The sequence below is a fragment of the Diadema setosum genome, chromosome 2 (genome assembly GCF_964275005.1).
Source record: "Diadema setosum chromosome 2, eeDiaSeto1, whole genome shotgun sequence".
In the NCBI taxonomy this organism is placed as follows: domain Eukaryota; kingdom Metazoa; phylum Echinodermata; class Echinoidea; order Diadematoida; family Diadematidae; genus Diadema; species Diadema setosum.
In genome coordinates this window covers 15034130-15058278 of record NC_092686.1, presented here as the reverse complement: position 1 = coordinate 15058278, position 24149 = coordinate 15034130, and the positions used below count along the sequence as shown (strand labels likewise).

At 37.4% G+C, this 24149-nt stretch overlaps 1 protein-coding gene and 1 pseudogene across 1 annotated transcript in view; both read right to left on the bottom strand.

Moving 5' to 3' along the window:
- Window positions 1–576: 576 nt before the first annotated feature.
- On the bottom strand, window positions 577–2278 carry LOC140242775 (uncharacterized; annotated as a pseudogene).
- A 14021-nt stretch (window positions 2279–16299) lies between these two features.
- The window catches only part of LOC140240116 (uncharacterized), a 37945-nt gene continuing 30095 nt past the window's right edge, over window positions 16300–24149 (bottom strand). Inside the window, exons 8-11 of the mRNA XM_072319929.1 lie at window positions 24011–24064; window positions 22099–22162; window positions 20012–20287; window positions 16300–17979 (exon numbers count right to left, since the gene is read on the bottom strand). Coding sequence (XP_072176030.1) covers window positions 17636–17979; window positions 20012–20287; window positions 22099–22162; window positions 24011–24064 — 738 coding nt within the window. The 3' untranslated portion in view covers window positions 16300–17635. The remainder of the gene's footprint in view (window positions 17980–20011; window positions 20288–22098; window positions 22163–24010; window positions 24065–24149) is intronic.

Below are 24149 nucleotides of genomic sequence, written 5' to 3'. Positions count from 1 at the left end.
TCGATCGCTCAAGCGGTGCAGCTAATAGCTCTATGTGCAGAGCATGGCAGCGTGCAAAACCAAAGAGGATTGCGTAATGAGTATGGTAGTGTGTAAGCGCACTGGAAAATGACAAAAACAAAATCATAGTTACAAATCCGTGCAAAAGCGCACGCCAAGAGCGGATCTATATATAATAATATATACCTTGTCGCTGGGGAAGGGGGTTAAGTTTGGGTCATGACAAAGCAACAACAACAACAACAACAACAACAACAAAAAGGGGGGGGGGGTGGGGGAGAATCTTGACATTTCTCGAAGCCAAGAGCTGCTGCCTCACCTCCATCAGCTTACGATAATTCACCATAACGCTGGTTTAGCTAGTACTCGCACGTTAGCTAACTAGATTTTCAACTAGATTTTATTCGACTCTTCCGACCCCATTCCGGGGTATGAGAGTACAACACATAAATACAAGATATGATCATTACAATATCAACGAATACATGTTTGTGATATATTACAATGATGTATATAAAATAGTCTATACCTACTAAACATATATACAGTGATATACAAATTGGCAAGCAAGGTTAACTAATCGTATGAACCATATACGACCAAACAATCGTGACATACAACTACTATCCAGAGATCGAGTATCACTGGATGCTTTATTTTTCTACCGCTACGAGTTACAATATTTTTTTTTTCTTGACTAAAGTACACTCAACTTGTTCAGGTTTCTGCAAATTTACAAAATATGACATGATCAGCCTCACAAATAGTACTAATCTTTTAAGCTGTCCTATAAATGCGAACATGAAAATAATCTGGACCTGTGTACTGAGCAAGGACGTTTAACCAAATAATGATTGCTTACATATAACTGTCTTTCCTTTTCAAAGAAGGGGCATACGAAAACATAGTGAAATTCATCACCTGTTTTATGTCTATCACAACAAGGGCATTGAACATCCCTTTCATCAAATGACTGTACAAATCTTCTATTATTAACTGGCAACTGATTTGACCTACATCTAAAACGGCTCAATGAAATTCTATCCCTCTTACTCAATTGGACTAAATACCTTTCAAAGAGACTATTCGTCTCAAAAATCCTATAATTCAAACATACTCTATTTGACTAAACATTTGCCATCAAATCCTGTTTGATTTCTTCGAAATGTTATCTCGAAGAACTTTGCGGTGCCGCTTTGCTCCTCCCTTAATCTCAGCTTCAACTATAGGTGCTCAATATCCAGTTATTACTAAATCCTTCCCCTTTTCTTAGCCATACAACACCAAGATCAGCATGGTTTAAGATTTCCTCAATATGAGATATCCACTTAAACACAAAGGTCGTGTCCTGTTGACTTACTAATCTTTGGAGTGTATAAAACCTGAATGAATATTCAGAAGAACCCTTTATGATCCTCAGCCAGAAGCTAACCATACGATATTTAACAGTATTAGCCAGTCGTGTTTTCCCGGTTTCTGCATATACCATACAATGTGGTGTAAATTTATTTACACATAACAACGATTTCAAGAATTTCCTATGAAAAATTTCGATTTGACTCAAATCCTCAAAACCCCAAACTTCACACCCATACAATAGTATTGGTAACACTAACTGATCAAATAGTTCGCATTGAATATCCACAGGAAGCTTGAGTTTCTGAACCTTCAGTGACATAGAAAAAAGTGCTTTCCTTGCCTGTGACACCTGCTTAGAAATGGCCTTCTTAAAACTTCCATTGTAATTAAATTGAATACCTAAATAAACAAAATCATCCACTACATCAAGTTTGTCTAAACCAAAACTGAACAATGGAAAGTTACGTACTTTGCCTCTTGAAAAAATCAAGACCTTAGTTTTTGTAGTATTGACACTTAACTTCCAATCTTTACAATATCGATGCAATGCATTCAAAGCCAACTGAAGCTCTTCTGCACTGTCGGCTAAAATAAGAGTGTCATCTGCATACAACAATGTATATAAATGTATAAAAAGATCCTCATTGACTTCTTTGTCTAAAATATCAACACAAACTTTTCCAAACAAAAACTGTAGTCCCTTGAAATGACAAGTCAAAAAATGAGATATATTGCAAAAAGCGGAGGCGATTTTAATGTTCACCCTGGCGTACACCAACATTACACTGAAAAGCCTCAGAATGTTGACCATCTACTAATACACAAGATTTGGCTTGAGCATAATATTATATTCTTTATAACTGTAAACACCTTACCATCCATCCCAGACCTTATGCCAAAGTGATACCCTATCAACCATATCAAAGGCTTTCTTAAAATCAATGAATGCACGATAAATTCGTTTGCGTTTAAACAAATATATATCAATTAAAGTTTTCAAAACAAAGGCGTGATCCATTGTAGAATATCCAGCTCGAAAGCCAGCTTGTTCTTCCCCAAGCATACCTTGATTATTAAGGTAAGTTGTTATTGTATGATTCAAAATAGAAATGAATAACTTCCCCAAACAGCTTAAAAGTGTTATTCCACGGTAATTATCTGGGTCTGTATCTCTTCCCTTTTTCTTAAAAATTGGTACTATAGTACCGAGACGCCAGTCTTTTGGAACTAAACCACTTTCCAAAATTATATTAAAGTAAACTGTAATACAATCCGAAACACAACTTGAACAATGTTCTAAAAATTCATTCCTAATCAAATCAATACCACATGCCTTATTATTCCTTAACTTCTGAACCATCTTAATGACTTCATCAATTACAATTGGTGCATCTAATTCATTATTACTTATTGAACCATCCAAATCATACTCTGGTACTGAAATTAAATTTCGAATCGAATTCAGTTTACTAAAATGACGCACAAAATCAACCAAAGGGACCTTTGCCGCACAGTAGTCACGCTTACGGCCATTCAGTAACTTCCAATACTCCTGCGGGCTATCCTTTTTAAGTATACGAAGATGATCATGCAGTGATTTACTATATGCCTTCTTCTTTCTTCTCAACAATTTCTTGTAACTACTAGCAACAGTCTTAATGTCATCCAGCATTTGCTCTTTCTCTCTCATAGGTTTCCCTTCACACTTCCGTTTAATCCTATTCTTAAAATTAAGATAATGCAATCTAGCCTGTACACACTCATTATCAAACCATGGCTTTTGTTCTTTGCGAGGTTTCATAGGATTACCTATCCTACGAACCTTTTCCTCACAAATACCAACTTCTTTTCCGGCATTCATGAAAATATCACCCAACAACGCACTAAAGCTATCAATATGAACTTGTGTGGATGATCTTTCAACCACCCTCAGTTCACTCAACAAGGCTTGAATATTTTGATCAAGCTTTAAACTGAAATCTATAATGCCTTTTTACTATCCCACTTAAATGAAACATACTTGACATTCTGAAAGGTTTCATCCCTATGCTCACACTTATTGCCCCCCAGAATCATCAAAAATATTAATATTAGAAATCGTCAAATTCAACGGGCAGTGTACATCTGAAATACATTTATCAAAAACATCCACTTCAAAATGAGTGATATAAGGATAGGTCTGCAGATAGAATGACATAATCAACCACACTTTTCCCACCATTCTTATTGTAACATGTAAAATCACCAACACCCTTATCACTGCCAAATCTTCCATTCACTATCTTCAAATCAAAACTCTGGCAAATACTAATAAGTTGCCGACCATTATTATTTACAAAATTATCCATACTATGTCTTTTTGTAACATATCCTTCCTCTTGGAGTAAACTCTTATAATCAATGTTGTCATCTGAAGCATCATACCCACACAACAATCAGTAACAGCATTATCAATTACCATTAAATCATCAAGCAGCCCTGTTCTGGAATTAAAATCCCCCACTAAACAGAATGGAACATCATAAACACTTTTCAAATATAACAAATCCTGATAAAAATTATGAAAAATATCATTTGTGTGAAATACTGAACCTTCGCATGGCAAATAATCTGCTCCGAAGATAAACTCAAAACCCAAAGAGGACTTGCTAAAATGAATCCACAAAATAGACTCTGATGTAGTGCCAGTTATTTTGGTTGTAGAAGAAAACAAACTTTCCTGAATGAGGACACAAATCCCGTGAAAAGCACCAAGCCTTCGCGCAATATCACTTTTCAAAACATAACTTCTGTGGTCATTAAAATGTGAATGGGAAAAATCTGGAATGTCTGTCTTGGTCTCAAGCATGCATATAATCGAAAAGTCTTTTAACAAAACATCAATGATGCCAGTATCTAGCTTGCTTTGGATGCCATTGACGTTGATGCTGCATACGGATAAGTTTCTAGCCGAAAGAGGGTCGGAGAGGTCCTGTGCATCACTAAAGTCGAGAAAAAGCCTCGACTTCTGGAGTTGCTCCTCATTCCAGCCAAAAAGACGGAAGAGATCATCCGGAAAACTTATCGAGTATTTCCTCCCTTCCGGCCCGTCACGCTTGAGGGTACATAGCACCCTCCCATCAGTGACCCAGGCCTTGCTCACCTCAGGGTCATCCTTTACGGCATTCAGTAGTTTAACACGGCCTGGCGCGAGATGTTCACCGACCATGACCTGTTTATGGGCGAACTTGGTCCCCTGAAACTAAGTTTTAGTTAATTTCCGCACCTCCACATGCGTGTTTTCGTGACGGCACTATCTTTTTATACTCTTGAAAGTGCGACAATAGTCTGCAAGAGGGATGCACTAGCTTTGAAGAAGAAGAACAAGAAGTCTCTTCTCTCCGGAAGAATAAATATCATATGCAATAAGATTTCAAAAATATTGGTACTTTTTGACCCACAGTTGTTCTTAAGATGCAATTAATGCACCCTTTTAAGAATATGGTCTTTCTGTTTGCGGATGTGCTACAAATGCATATTTAGACAGACTTTTTAAACTACAAAAACGGGCAATAAGAATAATCAACCATTCAACTTACTTTGCTCACACTTTACCATTTTTTTTTACCCAAAAGATTATAACGCTGTATAGTGTTTATTGGGTAATCCCATGTTTTTATGGCACAGAAAACTTTTACCCAATTCTATGCTGCATGATTTCGCTTTAAATTGCCATATTCATCCTTACCGTACCAAAAATGCTGAGAACATTCACAGGCCCAAAGTAAGAATATTTTCAGAACTGATATGTTATTCATCAAGGCCCGCTTATGTGGAATTCAATACCAGACGATATTCTTAAAGCTACCTCTTTCAATGTATTCAAAAGAATTTTATGTAAAATTATCGCACATTACTTAATCCTTCAATGTATTCAAAAGAATTTTATGTAAAATTATCGCACATTACTTAATCCTCAACATGCTTGGCTGGCATTAGGCCAAAAAACAAAAAAAAAATCGTTTTATTGGCGTAACCCGCCCGACCCTAAAAAAAAAAAAAAAAAAAAAAAAAAACCCGACCCTGAACTTAAAAAAAAAAAAAAGGAAATACATCGTTTTTACCGAGAGAGGGCGCGATACGGGTTTAAAAGACTAAAAAACACCCCCCCCCCCCCCTCCTTCATCTTTCTAGGGACACATCTTCCGTGGATAGACATTGAAAACGGGAACACGCATGCGGTCTCCTACGGGTTCGAGTGGTGGGGCCAGGATGTTTTTCCATGTCCAAAATATGATTCTCTTTTAATATTAAATATTGCTTTTAAACCGGTGATATAACAAACTTTGGATGCAACAGACCCTCTCTATCGTTTGTTTTGTTAAATATGAGTTTTACACGTAAAATACAGGTAGCAAAAAAAAAAAAAAAAAAAAAAAATCCGCCCGCCCGACCCTATTTGAAAATCTCATGTTACGCTAATACAACATTTTTTTTTGCCTTATTTCATCTAATGATTATAATTTACTTTGTTTTTGTAATGTCTCTGTAATGTAAATGTACACTGCAAAAAGTGCGGTGTTAAATATGAAACACCGAGCTGGTGTTAAATTTCCGGTGCTCATTCATGGTGTTAGATTAACACCTCCGGGTGTCATTTCAAAATATAAAATTGTTTTTTTTTTTTGATAGTTTCTTAGTTACTGAATTTCCTGTTAATTCTGAACTTCAACAAGACGATGAAGAATTTTCCGATAAAGTACTTGATTTTTGAAAAAATGTGCAAATACATTTACACCACAGTTGGTGTGGTCTCCTATTGAAGCTGGACGGGTGTTATACCATTGAAATTAACACCACCAATATCAAATCAACACCATGCGGTGTCATTAATGAATTAACTCTAGCGCAGTGTCAAAAATATCACCAGCTACAGTGTCAAATTAGCACCACGAAGTGCCAGGTGAACACTTTTTAACACCGTCACAATACATTTTCTACACCTGTGGGTGTGGTCCTCTATTGAAGATTGATCGGTGTTAGATTTAACACCCATGGTGTTAAATCTAACACCGATGTTTTACAGTGTAGTGCTTGTTTATCATTGCTGGATGTTTATACTTGTTCGTTTGTGTGATCTGTTTTTCCATTTGTATTTTTTTCCCATCTCTTTTGCACAAAAGTATGAAAATGATTACCGCTAATGCATCCTATATACTGCTTATATCTTGGTCGGCCAGAATTTAAGGAAACTTTAATTCCTCGTTGGCTGCTTCCCTTCAGCTTATCATAAAAGTTTGTTATGTACTTTATTCTATATATTCATCTTTACTCTGTAGCCTACATTAGTATGATTGCATGTTTATCATTGTCATTATTTGATGTTTTTTATGCTGAAAAAATAAGAATTCAATTCAATTCAATTCGAAATCGGCTGACGAGCAAATAACAAAACAAAAAATATTCACATTTTTGCTCCCACTTCTCCCCTAACAAGCAAAAAACAAAAAACAAAAACGCAACAACTAAAAAAAAAACTCACAAAAAGCTAAAGGGGTTTAAACCCCCTACAACCTCCCCCCCCCCCAAAAAAAAAAAATAAAAATAAGACAAAACACAACAACGAGGAGCACCCCATCACCAACAGTAATGCGAATTACACCAGACGAATGTTAAAATTTATCTGCCCGCGATAAGGTACCTTTAAACTTGAAAAATTATGGATGATTTTAACAACGTCCAACCAAGTAATGTGCATTAGTTGTTTTATAAAATAATTTGAGTTGCGCGGCATCCATTCTCGACATACCCAGGCCAGCACCAGCTCCAAGCTAACTGAAAACGGACATGTAAAGTTGGGCATTTAGTAAAAAATAAAAGACTAGTCCCATGGTAGCGATCCAGTCATTCAAGTGATTCAGGGATCCATATCACAAATTATTTTACAATATTAGATATCAGGTTGAGGCTCAGGTCTTCATTCACATCCAAAACCATGTCTATACGCAGAGAATTGTGTCATCTGAAAATCATGCAATTTTCACAATTTATCCTGGCTTTAAAGGGACTGTTATATATACAGTACTGGTTGAGGTGGGGATTCATGTTTTGAACATTCCTAAATGAGATAATGAAAAGCCTCTTATGAAATATGAAAGAGCATGTAATTTTAAGAAGGATTCAACATATTTGATGAAAATTGGTTTTCAAATGGCTGAGATATCCAAAAAAGTGCTAATAATAAAAGGCGACATGCCACAACTTTATTAGGATCTCTTTGTTTCACCTTGTTTTTGGATATCTCAGCCATTTCAAAACCAATTTTCATCGAATAAACTTTTGATACCCCTTAGAACTGCATGCTCTTTGACATCTCATAGAGTGGTTTCTGAATATCTCGTAAAACGTTAAAAGCTAAATCCTCACCTCGACCAGAACTGTGCCCACCCTTTAATATAACGGCGATTAAAGCTCAAGGGTATATGGATTTTATGTCACGTAGCACACAGCGATCAAGGATGTTAAGTAATCTGATAAGATTTTATTGACCGAACGCGGAAATCCTATACACGGATCTTGAATGTCTGTACCACTCGAGTATTTATATTATTCAGTCGCATGTTATATCGAGTGGGATCAGCTTCAGCCTGCTGTTTAGATGCTTATTTTTAGTCAGGCGTTGCACCAAGTTTCGTTTATGAGTACAATATATCCTGTTACAATATGGTGTTCTTTATTCAATGAAGCCTCTCTTGCGTTCCGCGGATCCGCTGCTTCACCAGAGGGCCCTGCAATTAAGGACCCTCCTTGCGTTGTTACCAGGTACCATTATACACCCGGGTCCACTAGACTGCTAGAGGGACGTGGCGGGTAAATACATCTTGTCCACGGGTGTAGGCCTATACAGGCACTTGATGGGATTCGAACTCGGGATCCCTGATTGAACGGTCAAATGCCATATCCACTATAATGTTGCCACAGTGCCCCACCAGACACTCTAGTCAGTAATAATTGGTTGAAAGGAAGGAGAGAAAAAAAAAAAACAAAAAACTAGAAATGTCGCTTTGGCGACTGGTATGCCTCCGCCATAATGCTTGACCGAAAGATCGGTCTGTATCTGTCCGTCGGGGAATGTTCCGCGGAGACTACGTCTGGCTTCACGGATCCCCTCCGTATACAGGAGGACAGCGTCAATGGCAAAATATAAAAGAGTCCTCCGGACAGACGGATCTTTCTGTCTACCATAATGCATGATTTTCCCAATAGGTCTAGATAGTACATGTGGACACTGTGTGATTACACTTTCACAAAATTGGCAAAATATTGGAATGACAAGTTTGTCACAAATGTGTTGAATGTTCACCTTCCTTGACGTAGGTTTAATTGGATGAATAGGAGAGCATGTATCTAGGGATTTAAGGACTTTAACTTGACTTTGACCCATTCATACATTTAGGCATTGAGTAATTTTCAAGGTACAGGTGTGGAGAAAAAGTGCAATTTCTGAATTGAATAGTAAATTGTTACCATTTTCATCTGGCCCTTGACCCTAAAATTCATAAGATAATTACTTTCAGGTAGAACATGCATAATATGTACTAAGTTTCCAGGTAACTTGAGTCACTTCCGAGATATGGAGGAAAAAGTTAGTTCAGCACTTTCACTTGATCTTTGACCTTTTGACCTTTGAGGCAAAAAGAGAAATTTCTATTAGGTTACACACGCATACACCAAGTGTCAAAAAATAACCTGCTGGCATTGCATAAATATGAGGGTAATAGTAAAATTTTGAAGTCTTGCACTTGACCTTTGACCCCTGGCCTTTGACCCCATGAACCCTACATTCTCTAGATAATCACTTCCAGTCAGTACATGTATATACTATGTTCCATGAAGATACCTTGAACAATTTTCCAAGGTACGGAGAAAAAAAAAGAAGTTTTAATATTTTTACTTGACCTTTTGACCTTTGACCTCATGACCCAAACTTTCACCAGAGAATCTTAATTGGGTAATACATGTATACACTAAGTGTCAAGAAAATATCTTCAGGCATTCAATAGATATATGGTGGAAATAGTGAAATTTTATGTATTTGACCCTGACCTTTTGACCTTTGACCTTTGACCTCATGACCCAAACCTTCACCAGAGAATCTTAATTGGGTAATACATGTATACACTAAGTTTCAAGAAAATATCTTCAGGCATTCAATAGATATGATGGAAGTAGTGAAATTTTATGTATTTGACCTTGACCTTTTGACCTTTGACCTTGAGCATGTGCACCCAAAAGTTGATAGGCACAACTTCACCCCCTAATACACATACATGCCAAGTTTCATTAGGATACCTCAACAGGTTTCGATAGTTACCTTGTCCACAAAATTCATTACGGACGGACGGACGGAAGGACGGACAGACGGACAACCCGAAAACATAATGCCTCCGGCACCACCTTGTGGCGGAGGCATAAAAAACAACCACAAACAAACGGTATCCTATACAGTCTACAGGCCTATTCAGATCGTTCGACCCCGCATTCAACCTTATACGTTATTGTATAAATGACTTCTCATGGTGCAATTCCATACGATGTGAATGTATAGGCTTTGTAAAAAGAGGAAAACCAGACGCAGAGAAAGTTGTGACATTTTCAAAGTTTCATAGATTAGATGTTTTCATGAAGCCGCGTCATTAGGGGCAACGATATAATTATACGCAAACTGATGGAGGAGGTTATGTTCAATACATGTAATCACCTCGTTAATAGGCTCCCGTTGTCCTGTGCATACATAAATCTTCACTAAATTTCATTTTTACACGACTGGTTGATTGGTTTTAAAAAAAAAAATGCTGCCCATTGGTTAACGTTGCAATGATGAAGTTGCTGTTTGACCAAAACATGAATTTGTTGGGGATAGTGTATATACCGATGCTGGCGATGAAGAGTTGTGAGGTAATGGCTGATGTCATCATCGGGTGATATTCGTTATTCCGAAAGTTCGTTAATCCGAAAATGAAATGAGTGTCATTATACTGTTCCGAAAAACACAAATTCCATTCCGAAGGATCGTTATTTTGAGGGTTCGTAGTTCCAATAATGAAATAAAGTTCGTTATTTCGGAGATTCATTGATCCGAAAATGAAGAAAGATTCGTTATTCCTGAGGCTTGGTTCAAAAATGAAATAAGGTTCATTTATCCGAAAAAAGAAAAGAAAGTGCATACTAATGTACCTTCGGAATTACAAGCCTTATATCATTTTGAGATTACCCAACCTATAATACGGAATTATGAACCTTTGGAATAATGAAACATTTCATTTTCGGATTAACGAATCTTCGGAATAACGAGTCTTCGGAATAACGAACTGCATGTAGCCGTCATCATCGCCTCCTCTAGTTTGCGTATGTGATCGTTTCCAATCACTGTTTGGTAAAAACATGACATTGTGAAATTTTAAAATGCCATAACTTTCTTGATTTTATTGCAGATTCAGACGAACCCTCCACCAGTCGGTTCGTCTGAGTTTACTCTTCGCATCATGCCAACTTAAAGCTTCGTGGATTACCTCACGCGTTCACACTCGTCAGACACTAGTTTTGGAAGTACAGGACGCAATTAAAGTGATTGAGTTTTTTCACTTCGATAATTCTGTGTGCATGTGCATTTGTATGAAAATAATAAAAGGGATGTTTAATGTCCTGGGATATATTTGTACATAACTTCACCTCATTGCGCAACACCAGTAATATCTAAACGGCTTAAACAGTCTACGACAACTGTAAGACATTTGTCTTATCAATACAAATGACTACAATGTATTTCTATCGTCCACGTTTTTTTTTTAACTTTTAGGAGACTTATAATTATATATATACACACACAGATATCAAGAGTAAAAACAGTTGTATAAACACCGCAGGAGCCAAAAAATTGGACTGACGTTTCGGTCAAAGACCTTTATCAAAGCCTTTGACAAAAACTTTGATAACGGTCTTTGACCGGTACGTCAGTCCAATTTTTGGCTCCTGCGGTGTTTATACAACTGTTTTTACTCTTGATATCTATTTATTACACACCGACGCAGAACTTTCATATTTTGATTTATACATACGTATACATACCTTGTATATATGCACTGTATGTATATTTAGATTTCAGAAGTAATTTGATACTTGAGTTAAGCAGAGTTTACTTAATATCAGAATGGCTACACTCCAACCAGATTGTGGTCTTCTTCATATTGAAGCATTGTTCCAATTTTCAAACTCTGCTTCATTTTGGAGGTTGGTTTTTAGTGCTACTTCCCTAACCTCGATTGGCATCGACTTCTGCCAGAGTGCCTTGGATAAATGCCTCCATTTCGGGCTTGTCAAATCTCAAAAATGGTTATCTTCAAAATCAATAACCTGGTACCAGAAATAACCACACTTTAATGAAAAATATCTAGAAGGAAGATGTTGTATTACTTATCTGTAAAGTTTAGAGAAATTGGCAAGACTGAGCAAAGATGGCTGTTTTGAAGCCAACATGTAATAAACAAAAAATAAAAAGCTCTTTGCATTTGCGTACAGTATCTTTTATAAAGGTAACAATTGCAATACGATTATCAAACTGGCATAAAAAGAAAGATTGGCTTTTGTGAATGGCAAGTATCTGAACAGATACAGATGAATGCAATTGTACAATGCAATCCCGTTTTGATGAACAGTTATAATGAAATTTGGTTAAAACAAAGTAAAAATTAAGGTCTCCAAATTAAATCTATAAATCTTTATATACTTTATTTATTAGGATATAACAAAATTTTAATATAGCAAAAGAAAACTGCCATTCCAAAGGACTTCATTACAATGGAAGTTGCCTGTAACTGATAACATAATCAATAAATTAAGCATGACACAAACAAAAATATGTGTGAGAATATATATGAGAATTTCCAATTTTTTTTACATTTTTATTTTAGACTCTTGCATAGTGTACAAAGCATGGGGACAGGAAAATGGATCTCCCTTCCATCTTCCATGTGACAATGTCAATTTTTCAGTATAAAACAGGTTATAGATCATGGAGGGAAGTCTGATTGCAAGTATTCCTAGTATTTATTTACAAGAATTTATCTACAGCGAACATAACTGGAAACAAACATTTCAGGAATGCCACTGACAAACTGAAGCTTTTGCTTTCAGGGAACATGGAATGATAATGTCACAGAGTTTGGTATTAGTCAAGTTTGACAGTGCATGTAATCAGCATAATATATGAAGCTTTTGTGTCCATGATGTTTTTGTTTGCTAACATTTTGGACAAGTTCTCCATTGCATAATTTTGTATAAAGTTTTTGCAATTCGTCAAATATCAAATAACAGCTAGTCTGTGGAATTCCTTTCAAAAAATAAATATCATCGTGACCAAGATGCTTCAAAATTAATTCTATTCTTTATCACAAAATATTCTCTATGTACACAATTATCACTGAAGTAGCAGTTAACATCAGGAATAGTACTGATAAATGCTTTTTCTTTATTGTTCCATGAAGGATGTTAACCTACCAATTCAATGTCCCACATAGTGAAGAACTGAATTCATAAAAATGAAGAAAAATAGAAAAAAAAAGACATTAGGAAAGCAAGAAGAAAGAAAATTGTCACATATTTGCTTTTTCAGAAAACAAAACATACCAGCTGCATTCCATTAGCACCTGCCCTAGCAATCTATGTAATATGAGACTTTTCACGCAAATAAGTTTCTGTCGTTGTTGGACTTTACCTCTTCTTCTTTTTTTCTTTTCTTTTTTTTTTTGCCGCAGACAATTCATTGTTGACATTGAAATTTACACCTTGAGTTGCCATCATCAAAATTTTCAGTGGAACAAATTGCTGCAAAGTGTAACACTTCCCTACATATACATCCCTTCATTGTATTTTCTCTTTCATAGATAGTTTTGCCATGCAATCATGTACATTTGTATACACGTTTTCAAATCCATGACCTTAATGCTACGATACACCTGGTTGTCTTGCTATTGATAGATGATGAAATTACCATTTCCATGTTTGCTCACAATGAAGATATGGACACTGAAAATGGAGCATTGCCCGTTTTTAACAGACCAATCAATGCTGAAATATTCTGCAACAGTCTGTAATGGGCCGTATGATGCATATGGTCTGTGTACAGGTATTGCAATATGGCAGAGTACTTCTTCCTAATAGTGAACACAAAACAAAACAATTGACTGCAAATTGACAGCAAATACCAGGAATATTTCTCTCAGCATAGGAATGATAGGAATGTGTAGTACATAATGTCACAAATACAGTGTACACTTGAGAGCTCAGTTCATGGGGCCTGTCAATAAGCACACAATATCTTATTTCACCTCACAATGTATTTACTGTATGTACCTAACACATGAAAAATCACAAAACAATCACACAAAAAACAAACAAACAAACATATGAGAAAAGTCAAGATGAATTATACAACCATCTGCGACAACTGTATTTTACAATTGTTTCACATTCAGCCAGCTGCTCCGTTCGACATAAAGCAATTTTAACAATATGCGTACTCTTGCATACAACTTACAAACACAACTTCAATACAAAACTGTTTTTCCTTTTACTTTTACAATACACGAATGAGGTAACAATAAGCACAGCAACGATACCCATTCATTTTAGCACACTTCACCAGCATAAATCATCAGCAGGACAAAATGCTGTGGCGTGATTATGAGTAACTTCAACCGTTTTGTTGCTGGGCTGGACTCATTATGATTTATTCAGCGAATACTTGCACACTGGCAAGGAGGGACTTTAATTAAGAGGTCATAAAATCATCACCTCACCCGACCTGTTTAATTATGTGCCTGTAACTGATACATGTATCACTGTCCACAGAAAATCTAAGTGTCAAATTCCATCTAATGAACTCTCTTTTTTTTTTTTCCAATATTCATGACATCCATCCTAATTGTAACATCATCCCTCACGGGGGAGTACCAGTAAACCTCATCCTTGGCTACAGAAGAAAAGCAGCAGTTTTGCTACACTTGGACTAGTGCTAGCAAACAAGTATAAAGCACCTAAATCAGTGATTCTTCAATAACAACACCACAAAGAAAATGTAGTACTTTCAGTCTTTGCTTCTAAGATGCAGAATTAACTATCACAAAAACATCACTCAAAAACGGTTTACAAGTAAAGATAGTGGGGTGAAAAAAACATGGTGCTAATACATATATGCTACCAATTGAGCAGAAGGGCTGAGAAATATTGGATAAAAACAGGGCACAAAATGGCAAGATTAACAATGATCTTTGACTGAATCAGCTGCACTGCCAACTTCATGTAAATAGGGAAATTTGAGCCACCCCCTTTTGCATAAAGTAGTATTTAATCTCTTCGTTCAAGAAAAATTACCAAAAAAGGTGGAGAAAATTCTGCATTCTCACTGGTCCACACAGTGCATCAGTTTTTACTGGCGGGACGTTTGATATCAAATAACAACTGCATTTACTGGTACATTGTAATAGGCACTGCAAACATACTAAAATTATCACACACTTGCAGCAAGAGTTTGCGCATCATGCACTTTGCAAGCTTTTGTGCAAATGTACAATGTACCACATTAACCCGTGGCCCGGCAACATTGTACAATAAAATCAGAACACACATCATGAGTAAACCAGGTGTTACATGATTATTTTATTTGTTGCTATCTGGGTATGTTGTCCGCTATACTGTATAATATTACCATGCTTGGACACCTATTCTGATATTGCTCTCCAGAAAAACAAACTAACAAAAAAAATTCAAACACACATACACACACACAAAGACAAAAAAGTAGAATCCAACAAATCCTCTCATCACTCTATGCCATATTTCAGAATATTAAAGAGGAAGTTTACAACTTTTTCAGGCCTCTTGTTATTGTTTATACAAAGAACTAGAAATGTCGCTCTGGCGACTGGTATGCCTCCGCCATAATGTATAATTCTCCTAATAGGTCTATAGTACACTTGTACGTCTTGACAATGTGTGATGAGTTTCATCTCATTGTCAAAATACTAAAATGACATGTTATAATGTGCTGAGTGTTCACTTTTCTTGAACTAGATTTAATTTGATGAATATTTATTAGAATATCAATATTCTGCCAGCCTGGTGAGGAATTCATATATATATATATATATATATATATATATATATATATATATATATATATATATATATATACAATATATACATACATATATAATGGGAGAATTATAAACAAAGAAGCAGTATGACTTTTGAGCATATAATTTCGACTTTACACACCTTATATACAATTTAAAAACAAATAAGGTATGTGCCTGTTGATAAAAGTTTGTACATATGTACAAACAAGGCAAACGCCAAGCGACATCTTGCCTGCATATCGCAATTTGTGATCATAGTGTTTTAAAGGTAAGTTCACTGACATTTTGACTTTTGACCATGTCAAAATTCACCAATATTCGAACTTGACTAGCATCTCTATGTGATGTACCTGTTGTGTGAATTTGGAGGTCACAGCTCAAAGCTGTAGAAAGGTACTGAGAGTACACCACAATACTATTATGTAAAGTGCTTATCAGGTAAAGTTCATTGACCATTGGGCCTTTGAACTAGTCAGACTTGAGACTTTGCACTTATCTGATATTGACTGGCATTTCTGCATTATGTACCTGTGGTGTGAGTTTCGTGGTCGTAGCTCAAAGCTGTGGGAACTTAGAGAGAGTACACCAAATTGTTGATGCTGCCATCCGATGACAGAAAACTGATGCCTATGTCTCACTTTCGCTATGCAGGCGAGATAATAAACCACATTGCCAACTGCTTCCCTTCACAACACTCACTCTCAATATTCTCTCTCAATCTGCTTTCATGAATGCCCCATCAAACTTTGGGGAATCCCAACTTCATAAATGAAACTTGGGCCCAATTACCAGTACATAAAACTACAGAAACTTTATACACTACATGTTAACTCTTCAATCCATGATAACCGTCAGTGATTTTGTGGCTTTGTTTGGTTCTGGAATCATGCTACGATAGGTACCACTGATTGCAGAGTTACCATTAATTGTAAAGTTATCATAGTTTTTTTTGCAACAGGACCCATACATGTATCTCTTCAATTTCATGATTAATTGAAACGCTATATCACAGGCTACGTGCACATGTAGGAAGTGAGAAAAAAGTGTAGAGATCCGAACTGCCGATTCCATACATCCATACTTGTGTTGAAAGTTCTTTGGACACACAGTCTGGAGAAAGACCACACAATATCAGTCAATTACTATCCTTTCAGCCTGTTAACCCTCTGCACACCGTATTCATTACCTGTCTTTAGGTTTGTTTGTGAAATTTGTACACATTTTACTCATTGGCTCAGAATGTGTTAAAGGCCTGGTAGCGTGGGGGATTCATGGGTGGCCCGATTCATTCGCTGAACACTGGAGTACATTTGAAAACCACATAATAGCACCACAGTCAGCGAATATGTGTATCACAGCGTACACTCATCAGTCAAAGTCGACGCCAGTCAAGATTTCTCAGTTGTGTGTGTACTTGCACAGAATTCAGTGATAAAGCTGTACACAGTTTGTTACAGGGATTTTCAAATATATGTGAGCTGGGGCAGCTGTTCCACTCCACATTATCCCCATGGTAACTGATCTATAACATGAGGCTTAGCAAAGAACATTGAGCCTAAGTTTAGAATAAACCTGAACGATATCTTCAAAATTTAATCACTTTTTAACTCTGGAATTCCCAGAGAGCTGAACTCTTCTGATGGGATTTCACAGGAGAGGAGGAGGTTCCTGACCCTGGTATATCATCCAGTCCCAAGTCCTTTTCACAACAGTATCATCAGACCACGCCTTATCAAGAAACAGGACCAACAAACAGGATGATGCATCAGAAGAGCAGTTATCACTTCTCTCACAAAACTCACAGCTTTTTGATAATATGGTCTTATTTTCCCAGGCCAGCCTCTTCAATGTAAACACTGTTTTTCCAGAGGGCCCTGCTTATTTACCCAGCTCTACCCATGAATACACCTGGGAGGAGGGGGACATCTTGGGTAAATACAGCTTTCTCCAAGGACGTTAAGAGCTTGGAAGGAATCGAACTCGGCCAGGACGTCCATTTGGAAGACTGATGCGTGATAAAAGCCACTCAACTGCACAAATGGGACAGCATCACAGCGTCTTCGATTCTACTCCGATGCTTGTGATGGTCCCCAGCGAACGCGCTATACACTCTCACCAACGTCGGTCAGGGCTAATGACAGCACCCTTTCTCCATCCTCTTCCGCAATGTCCGAGTAGGACCTAAAACCCGAGTCTATCTGGACGGAGGATGGCACGGTGACGGTGGACTGGATATCCAGAACCGTGGTACTGATGCTGTCTCCCTTGCCCTGGCCAATCATCTCAGCGTAGCGATTGCTCTCTCGGAGCAGATGCCCGTTAGTTTGCTTCAAGTCTTCGTGTACTGTATGGGGGATCATGGATGGGTTGTCCATTGCCGAGTCCAGATAGTAGTCATAGTGACCGTTGGAATGCCTATAAATAGTATCCGTGTCGCTTGTTCGCTCTGTAACACACACAAAATGGGAAAATATTGGACATGAACAAGTAACTGTAATAGTTGTGTGCACAGTTTTTGATGCTTGCCGAATGTTGGCAGTCACAATCAGCAAGTTAGGGTTCTTCTAAAATGTTATTGTCAAAGATGACCATGAAGAAAATTCAAGCATGGACACACAAGAAAATACATATATTATATATATGCATACTTACACTGTATATACTATACTATCAATCATTAAAAAACTAGAAATGTCGCTATGGCGACTGGTATGCCTCCGCCATAATGCATGATTTTCCCAATAGGTCTAGATAGTACATGTGGACACTGTGTGATTACATTTTCACAAAATTGGCAAAATATTGGAATGACAAGTTTGTCACAAATGTGTTGAATGTTCACCTTCCTTGACGTAGGTTTAATTGGATGAATAGGAGAGCATGTATCTAGGGATTTAAGGACTTTAACTTGACTTTGAACCATTCATACATTTAGGCATTGAGTAATTTTCAAGGAACAGGTGTGGAGAAAAAGTGCAATTTCTGAATTGAATAGTAAATTGTTACCATTTTCATCTGGCCCTTGACCCTAAAATTCATGAGATAATTACTTTCAGGTAGAACATGCATAATATGTACTAAGTTTCAAGGTAACTTGAGCCACTTCCGAGATATTGAGGAAAAAGTTAGTTCAGCACTTTCAATTGATCTTTGACCTTTTGACCTTTGAGGCAAAAAGAGAAAAAAAAAACTTTCCAGAGAATTTCTATTAGGTTACACATGCATACACCAAGTGTAAAAAAATAACCCTGCTGGCATTGCATAAATATGAGGGTAATAGTAAAATTTTGAAGTCTTGCACTTGACCTTTGACCCCTGACCTTTGACCCCATGAACCCTACATTCTCTAGATAATCAGTCAGTACATGTATATACTATACGTTCCATGAAGATACATGTACCTTGAACAATTTTCCAAGGTACAGAGAAAAAAAAGAAGTTTTAATATTTCTACTTGACCTTTTGACCTTTGACCTTTGACCTCATGACCCAAACTTTCACCAGAGAATCTTAATTGGGTAATACATGTATACACTAAGTTCCAAGAAAATATCTTCAGGCATTCAATAGATATGGTGGAAATAGTGAAATTTTATGTATTTGACCCTGACCTTTTGACCTTTGACCTCATGACCCAAACTTTCACCAGAGAATCTTAATTGGGTAATACATGTATACACTAAGTTTGAAGAAAATATCTTCAGGCATTCAATAGATATGGTGGAAATAGTGAAATTTTATGCATTTGATCCTGACCTTTTGACCTTTGACCTTTGACCTCATGACCCAAACTTTCACCAGAGAATCTTAATTGGGTAATACATGTATACACCAAGTTTCAAGAAAATATCTTCAGGCATTCAATAGATATGGTGGAAATAGTGAAATTTTATGTATTTGACCTTGACCTTTTGACCTTTGACCTTGAGCATGTGCACCCAAAAGTTGATAGGCACAACTTCACCCCCTAATACACATACATGCCAAGTTTCATTAGGATACCTCAACAGGTTTCGATAGTTACCTTGTCCACAAAATTCATTACGGACGGACGGAAGGACGGACGGACAGACGGACGGACGGACGGACGGACGGACGGAAGGACGGACGGACGGACGGACGGACAACCCGAAAACATAATGCCTCCGGCACCACTTCGTGGCGGAGGCATAAAAAAGAATATACAAAGCAATTTACAAATCACTCCAGAAGAATTGATGATGAAATTGTGATTGATATGATCCTCACATTCAATTTTTATTTTAATGAAAAATCCAGTGTAAATTTCTCCAGTTTAATGGATACCGGACAATGAATGATCACAACATCCCACTTGAGCCTTTATTATTGCGAATTCTCGCCCACTTACTCAATCTTCTCTTTGAGTGTCTTTGTAATACCGAAAAACATGTGAAGACTGACATTAGATTAAGAACTTGATGCGCCGATGCAGCCATCCGCACCAGTCTGCCACTTACCATAGCGCCCGTTGTTGCTCTGGATGATTGATCTGGTTGAAGGATCGATCGCTGCGGTTTTACTCTTGCCTTGCACGCTGCTACAGCATGTAGTATGAAATTTACTACTGCAGGCCATGAGAGAGACTACCAGGACTAAAAAAATCCCTCCGAGGCATCCGCCAACCACGTACAGAATGAGAACAGACCCAGATGCTGGAGGATCCTTCTTGCTAATGTCAATTCGAGGTGTTTGTGAGGTGTGAGTTGTAGGTACTGGAAGAGTTGGCTCAAGAGCTGGGGATAAAAAGGCAAAGAAAAAGAAGAGAGTTGAGACATATCCACTGGTACTATATATATAGCTTCTTTTTTTTTTCAACTTCATGCAAGAAAGTTAAGAATTGTTTGTAAAATGAATGTAAATGTGACATTGCTAGGAAGCTAATACTACATGAAAACAGGGCATAATGTACAAGCATTTTCTGATACGGTGTTCCTCTCTGAGATTGTCACATGTTAAACTAATCGTATGACAGAATAAATTCTTACCTTTGTTATGCAAGAACACAGCAAACACAAATAGGGTTGCTGTTTCTTCATTTGTTTTATTTTGCTCTCTTTTTTTTGCAGGGAAATTTCTGGGAAACGATGAAATAAACAGGTGGAGATAGCAAATGAGGACATCTCACTTACAGGCATCCTATCTGTTGAGAAATCTCTGTAGAGGGTCTACCCATAATGAGCCCTTGAGTGCTCATAATATTATTGTGCTGTTGCAGAATTTTCAAAACCATCTCAATGCGAGACTGAATCTTAAAATTGACAGGAACACATTTTAGGAGATGACAGCTGATGTTTGTCTGAAATAGTCACATATTTGTACTATTTCTTTCCTGATTTTGTGCAGATTTGATGAATCTAACCTGCTCCACCTCATCTTTATCCAATATAGGATATGCAGTACAACTTCGGAGTTGCCCATTTAAAAACTAACCCAGAACATAATGGACAAAGTAAGGAGTACTTAGACAAACCAGGGAGGTGAGTCTCATCTCCCTGGGCAAACTTGAGGTCAGATTCATAACTGTGAGACTTAATTACAAGGGATCTATAGTTCTCTCACTCAAGGTGAGTTCTCCAACTATAGAGTATCATGAGATGTTCTAATGCACCGTTTAACAAAATAATATGGTAAATTTTTCAATATACCTTCATGACAAGTGTTCCTGACTAAAAGAAAGTTTCCTGGAGGCTTGCCTGACATAGTAACCACTAACACACTCATACAGGATTCAAAGCAAAATAAATAGCTCTTTTACCTGGTTCTACGAATAACCAAAATCAATAAATTTGAACACAGTCATGGAGGACCACAATGATTGTAGATTTCTGCCTGGACAATCCAACATGGTTTTTCTTCTACTTCTTTTTATTTTTGGACACACTGTCACAGAATACTTTGAAAAAAAAAAGATATGCCATGTGCCCGCTAGCAATTACAGAACACAGCGTTTTATGAAACCAGTTTCATTTGGCCTCTTGTCTTTTGGCATAAAGCATGTCACCAAATCATCCACTGGCAGAAAATTTGGTGATAGAATCTGAACTGCCACCAATGGCAAACCTTACACATTTGACAGAGATCTACAGAATCCAAGCTAATGATAAACTGATAAGATGATGCAATTTCACTGGTTGAAGTACTTGTACCTTAAGAAAGAGAACTCATCATGAAACTTTAAGCTTTTCTTTGATTCAATGCTTCACTATAAAAGCTATAATAGCTTTCCAGAATAAGGTCTTAGGCACTTTTGGAAGCTATTGAACAGCCTGGCAACAACTTTTCGTTCAATGTAATTCTTTACTATAGCGTCGTCCTAGCATGATATTTCGCCTCAAAGTCAAATTTTGGCTTGTGACATGATTGGCCAGAGTTTTCAAAGCTCTTTTGTATGATGTAACTATAATTTTGGGGCATTTCTTGGAGTGCTCAAGTTTCTAAAGGCCCCTCCGCCTGGTAGGCAATGATATGGGAGTGACTAGGTCTTACGTTGAGGGGGTCAAATTGATCCCCCAGTTAACATAGGGTTAAATGAAGGTTATCTCACCTGGGATCTGGATCGTATTCGATGACTTATATAACATACAATCGTCACATTCGCTGACCTTCATCTGTTCATGTGTGTGTGTACAAATGTTGCGAGTGTATGAGTGTGTCAAAGAGTGTATGTGAATGTGTGGAAAAGAGATAGACAAAGAAACACATTGTCAGGAATATTCTCACCCTAATGAACAACTGCAGCCTCAATAAAAATCTTGCGTCCTACGCATAAAGTCTCTATTGACCGATTCGGGTTCGTTGAGGGCAGCAGACAATTTGTGGCACTGGGCGCAGCCATAAGCTCATTTTGCGGTGTCCCAGCCGACCCCCCCTTCTCTCCCCCACCCCCCAGGCAACATGTTTATCACGCACTTGTAACAAAGGTTCGCGCACTAAGCAAGCATTCGCGCACTCGGTACGAGACGCCTATTGGCTAAAGCAGCCATGCATCAGTTTTTCATTCTGCGCGCGTGCTAATGTAGGGAAAGGGGTGGGGGAGTGGGAGGGGGGGTCGGCCGAGACACCGCGTAATGGCGCTGCCCATGCCAAAAATACACATAGCGCGTCACAGAATCGGTCAATATGAAAAACAAAAAAAAAAATGGGGGAAGGGAGGGGAAGCAGCACATGCTGTACCCACCAAGATTTAAAATCTAAAAGGATATGTTCAGTGCAATTTATAACCTCATGAGAATAGACATTCAAACGTGAAGTAGTACTGGTTGGGGCTGATACGTGACAGAACAACAAAAGAATGACAATACGATGGTTTAATTTGGACATTGCAACAACTGAGAAGAAATGAAAAAAAAAAAGAAGAAATGCCAACATACTAATCAGCCTACCTCTTTCTCAATTAGCATACCAGGGCCAGTTATCAAGAAACTTTCCCAGAATTTCTTAAGTTGGGTAGACAAAATATTTTTTTTTTTCACAAGTATAGGTGTATGGACAGATGCATAGGTCTCATACACTGTACCTGCATCATTTTCTGTTGATCTTTGCTCCCATGACCCAAATTTTTTCCTACAAAATCATTGTGCAGTAATGCTTGTATACCAAGTTCAATTCAGCATATACATTGGGTCATTTGTAAGGTATATTAAGCTGAATGAAAAAAATATTGTAATTTAACCAGTAATAAGTGTCTTTTTAAAATTTTAACCTGACCTTTGACCTTGACCTTGGACCTTGTAACCCAAAACTTTAGAAGAGAATCATTGCCAAGCAATACATGCAATACAGTTCCTTTATTTACTAAGTTTCATGAAACTGACAGTGACAGTGATTCTCTTGGGACTTTTTGGATTAAGGGGTCAAGGGTCAGGTTAAATGCTAAAATTCTACTATTAAATGCTAGAATTCAACCTTTTTTCTCCCTAAACCTCGGAGATCATCTCATAGGTAGCATACACTTAACCCGTTGAGGACGAGTCGAGTCCCCGAGTATACTCGGGCAGGTGTCCATGGGAAATGCCTGTTGTAGCAAAATCAAACCGTCCTCAACGGGTTAATAAAACTAGGTATGTACATGTATTGCTGCACAATGATTCTGGAGGGAAAGATTTTGGCAATGGGGTCAAAGGTCAAGGGAACATGTTCAAATGTCACAATTTTCCTCATATTTTGACCAGCTCTCCTATACAATGTAGCCACCCATCACATCAAAATGAAACCGAGTTCAAAGAAAGTACACTCTACAAATTTTAGGACAAACATGTAATCTTCATTTTTTTTTGGTCAATAATGTGAAACTGTCGTCTCACATTGTCAAGACATACTCTAAACCTATTGGGAGAATCATGCATTATGGCGGAGACATACCAGTCACCATGGTGAAATTTCTAGTTTTGAATCTACACTAAAATCCCCTTAAATTAAAAGAAAGTACATCCAATCAAATGAACAGTGTGAATTACCAAAGCAAAGTAAGTGCCATCAGGAACATCATAGAATTTCGCCACAGTATGAGTCTGAAATGAAGTAAAGATCATGTTGTGATTAGATGTTGCATGACAGGCACATATCTCCATTATCATCTTAATTTAAAGGGGAATG